Source organism: Montipora capricornis, chromosome 12 (assembly GCF_036669925.1).
Source record: "Montipora capricornis isolate CH-2021 chromosome 12, ASM3666992v2, whole genome shotgun sequence".
Classification (NCBI taxonomy): Eukaryota; Metazoa; Cnidaria; class Anthozoa; order Scleractinia; family Acroporidae; genus Montipora; species Montipora capricornis.
Window position 1 is genome coordinate 16,924,340 of NC_090894.1, and position 5,000 is coordinate 16,929,339.

Consider the following 5,000-nt stretch of genomic DNA (forward strand, 5'->3'; position numbering starts at 1 on the left):
TCTGATCAATTTCACGGCGTGAATATTATTTTCACTCCCAATTTCACGGCGTGAAATTTTACCCTTGTTTCACGCCGTGAATATTAATTTTTCACTCCCGATTTCACGGCGTGAAATTTTCCCCTTAATTTCACGGCGTGATTAGTTTCACGCCAAGAGTGAAAATTGAATTTCACGGCGTGAAAAATGAATTTCACGCACCGTGACCGTGAAAAAAATTCACGGTTTTCAGTGAAATCCATAAGCCCCCTTTTTGCGTGAAGGGTCACAATTAGTATATACCAGAGATGAATATTGGTTTCTGTATGCGCTGATTGGCTAACTCGGAGGTGATTATCCAAGTACTATTCACCTCTGAGTAGCCGGCGTGCAAGATTTGAAAGTCTCCCCTGTATTATTTTTACAAAAATAAAGTTTTTTTGCTTCATTTTTAATTCAACCTGTGTGGTATGTACTAAAACAATAATTATTCACCCCAGTGACGGTGAAAGTGGTGGATATTTACCTTGCCGCTTCAAGGCCCGGTAATTATCGACCACTATTCACCTCCACTTTGGTGAATAATTGTTAATTCTTATTTAAAATAATTTATTGTCCCAAAGCAAATGTCACTTACCAGTAACCCTTCCCCACCAAAAAGTGAGACTTTAACGCCCGACAATAATTTTAATTAGTATAAATACACAGGTGATTATACAAAATCGCGCGCTCTCATTGGCTCGCTATCTCGGATTATCAGCCAATAATCACCTCGACGGACAAAATGGCTGCCAGTAGTCGTTTTGCCACTGTAAGTGAAGATGATTTCGCGTTGAAATATATTTTTTTTCTCTTTTTTGAAATAATCACCTGTGTATTTATACTTAAACAATTATTCGCCTCAGGCTCAGTGATTATCGGTGAATATTCACCGATATTTACTTCGCCTTTGGCGAATAATTGTTAAATAATTATTATTTTACTCCTCATTTGGGGGCGCTTCAGGTGTGAATGGATTAACAAACTTGAAATTGAAAATTGAAACATGAACAAGATCACAAAATTTGAGCACAGTCCTTTGTGGTTAAAAAATACAAGTAACTTGCACCACCTTACATGTTTTATCCTTCTGGTTTTAAAATAAACAGGAATTTTCTTGTAACATACCTTAAAATAGACTTTTGAATCAGCAAAACATTACAACCAGCCTTTTTAATTTTCTTGCAGATTTCAAGAATATACTGACGCTCTTCTCTTAGAACTCTATCCATCTGTGTGTAATCACTAACTACAACTTGGTTTTCCATCTGAAAACATAAAAGTGGGTCATTTCTCTGAAACACTCAAGGTACATTGTGCAGTTCCAGAAAATATCCATACTCCCCCCCCCCCCCCACGAAAGGGATTTTACCTATGACCCCCTTCCCCTCTGGTTTTCCAAAATCAGCTCACAAAATCGACCCCCTCCTCCCCAGTAAATTCTATGTTTGTTGCACACCCCTTCTAAACATTATCATTCCATGTGGAAACCAAAAATAAGCTATTTTTTGAGTGCAAGATACTGAATTTTGATCCTTACCAGTTTTTTTTTCCGAAAAATTTGGTGGATACTGTAACCAACACATCACCAGAAGGTACTACGCCAATATCAAGGATGCCTATCGCAGAATTTGCGATATGAAAATTATAGCATAAATTCCGCTTCATGATTTTGACAAAACAGCAGTTGCTAAAAAGGTTTATTTCCAAGACCGCTGAGAGAGAAATGCTAAAAAAAAAAACGCTTTACACCGCACCAATTAGCGTCCCGTCAGCTGGCAGTGAAAATTTGACATGTCGCTGATTTCGAAATTTGCATAATTTCACTTTGCCGGCATTTATTTCTGATGGCGTTAGCTTGTGGTAAATCGGGTTGTATGGCACCTTCTCTGAAAACTGTCTTGAACCTTGAAAATCTTTATAGAACAATTTGTTTTTAAATTCAAAGTTTTGTTGAAATTGACGTTGCAAGCACCATGCCTACATTTAAAAACATTTCAGCCTCTCACCCTACATGGAATGTAAACAAACTTGTGTAAATGGATTTATGTTACTCACTATCATTCAGGATTTCCCTTAAATTACATGTACATTGACTTGGGCTTAATTTAAATGTTATGATTTCTGCGGGATTCAAAACAGGTGTTGAACAATTTTTTTTCCCTTTGTCTTCAGCTTTCATGCAGAAAATTTGAAGCAGCAAGTCATTTATTTAATTTATCTAGTTTCTGCTGATTTATATCGCATGCAGCTTGCATAAAATACATTTGCCCCCTGAACTATAATTGTTACTTTACTGTTTTCCTAGATCAAGAATTATTGTTATCACGATATGAGGTCTGTTATCTGCCAATTCCTAATTTCTGCTAATTAAATGTTGATGCACCCTTTCAGCTCAAACGCTATTTTTCATGCTTGCGATGACAACTCAAAAATGCAACGAAATCTTCCAGCTGAAACGAAACGATACAGATAGGAGTGACAGAAGTACCTGGTCAAGTGCGACAGATATATTTTTAATCAGTCACGATTAACTCATCTAATTTCCACAACATGCGCTTCGATCACAAGCTGCTACTCAGGAAAATGATTGGACTCTAGCGGCGACAGAATATCAAGCCTAACCAGCACAAAAATATTCATTTTGTGCTTTATATTAGCAAGATTTATTTTTTTTGTGTTCGCGACTCGAGAAGCAAAATGTAAACATCGACAATGACAATGAACTTTGGAGACCCCAGCCCCAGGAATTTCTAATCCCTTCTGTGGGGGAGGGGGGGTATAGATATTTTCTGGAACTACACATAGCAAAACTTACAATATTAACTGTGAAAAACCAAAGAAATATTTCCATGAATGGTAAGAGGATGTTTAACACAGTACAGTTTGTTTTGGAAACTGCAATTGGTCAAATGCACAACCATTTGTGAGTGTACAGTTTCAGTTTGACAATACAAGTGATTTTGATCTAATATTACATGAGCTTTGAGACTGCAGTTGATTATCTTTTTGCATTAATGTCAAACACGCACATGTTTTTTTTTTAATATCAGTTGACTGGAAAACAATAATAATAACAATAATAATAATAATAATAATAATAATAATATTATTATTATTATTATTATTATTATTCATTTGACTTTTATTCTGACACTTACATCTGTTTTTGGAGGTGATATACAGAACTGGATGAGCCCAATCTTGGCTTTTTCTACTTGAGATATGCCTCCAGCTAGATGGCTAATCTTTTGTTCTAGAACAAGACCCTCAATGAGCTCTGTGTCATCAACAGTTCCCCTGGAATGGCAACAAGATTACAATGCAAAAACATTACGTCAAAATTTGTCAAAGAAAAATAAAAACTGTGGTAAGATTGAAATTTGTTTTGTTGTGCTGGGAAAGCCAGTTTGAAACAAAATTAATGCAGAACATACCCTAACTTTTGTACAACTCTAATATCTTTCAGATTAACATTATCAGCTGTTGAAGGATCAATGACTCTGAGAACAGCATCAACGGTAATTGGAGCCAGTAGATTGGAGTACTGTGAGACAACCTGTAATGTACAATTCAAACATGTAAAATGTACATGCAGAAAACTGTTAACGTTTTGTTTATAGGGAAAGTGCACTAATAGCCACTGGTCAGTCACTACACTTACATAATAATCTGCAAGAAAAAAAGTCCAAATGAAGCCCAGTGTAAATCAAGTAACAGTAACATGAAACATACACATGAACATCCTAAAGCAAAAATTACGTGAATTCTTGCAATAAAACAGATTGGGTTTTTGGCTATGCTCTGTAGGTACAGTTGCCATGATTAAAAAAGATCTCAAAATATTAGACTGCAACGCATGATCTTGGTGCTTTATTTTTTAAACAACGTGTGATTGGATTGGTTTTGCAACTCCTTTAAACTTTATATTAATCTAAAGGAAAATCTAAAAACTAGAGGGAGATTTAAAAGCACAACCTACAGTTCAGCAATACAGTGTTCTGCCAACTGTGCTACCCTTGCAAAATGACTAGATGGGAATTCCTAGGAATTAATACTTATGTCACCATTTCCACTTTAGATCTAAAACAAAGAGAATTTTCAATCTCGGTGATGTAAGATGGAGGCCATCACTATTACCTTGGAACTCAATGATGTCATTGCACTTTTAAGCAATGATTCACGATCACTGAGGGCAACTGGAGTAGACATAGCTGTAAGTATTTCAACTGCTTTGGCAGCTGCTTTCTCAAAGGACTCCGAAATTGTTGTGGGGTGAATTCCTGCAGAACAACAAACAAGGAGCTACATATTATTTTGCCATTATCAAGGAGTTGGAAATGAATATGCAAGTTCATGAAAGATATAAAATACTCCAAATTTGCAAAAGTGAAGAAGAGCTGACAAAGACTTCAGCACGGATTGAATCTGTTTGCATGTTCAGACGTGGTCTTAATTGTCTGATGTACAGCACTTCATTAACGTGACAGTCCAATTTGTTCATGCATTTCTTCAACACTCTAAAGCAACTGAGGAGGTCCTCAGGGACAGCGCCCACGTGGTCTTGATCATGATGTTTGCCACGTGTGTAGCCATCCAGGGGAAAAGTCTTTGGAGGTCTAATAATACATGTACAATGTACATGTAAGTAAAGTCTCTGTTACGAGCCTAGGAAGGCCCATCAGGCCGGCGCTTATCTCCGGTTTCCACAGCATGAAGCGACAAGGAGTATTTATACTGCCCGGATGGGATGCTAGTCCATCCCAAGGTTACCCCAGCATTACGCCGGTACCCATTTATACACCTGGGTGGAGAGAGGCACCGTGAGAGTAAAGTGTCTTGCCCAAGAACGCAACACAATGTCCCCGGCTAGGCCCCAAGCCCATACCACTCGATCCGGAGTCGAGTGCACACTAACCACGAGGCCACCGCGCCTCCCCACAATGTACATGTAGGTCATACAAAACCTTCGAGGTTGAACA

General features: G+C 37.6%; 1 protein-coding gene across 1 annotated transcript in view; it reads right to left on the reverse strand.

Moving 5' to 3' along the window:
• LOC138025992 (T-complex protein 1 subunit delta-like) overlaps window positions 1-5,000 on the reverse strand; it is a 21,928-nt gene that overhangs the window by 7,105 nt on the left and 9,823 nt on the right. The window contains exons 5-8 of the mRNA XM_068873159.1: window positions 4,159-4,301; window positions 3,456-3,577; window positions 3,180-3,318; window positions 1,147-1,286 (exon numbers count right to left, since the gene is read on the reverse strand). Coding sequence (XP_068729260.1) covers window positions 1,147-1,286; window positions 3,180-3,318; window positions 3,456-3,577; window positions 4,159-4,301 — 544 coding nt within the window. The remainder of the gene's footprint in view (window positions 1-1,146; window positions 1,287-3,179; window positions 3,319-3,455; window positions 3,578-4,158; window positions 4,302-5,000) is intronic.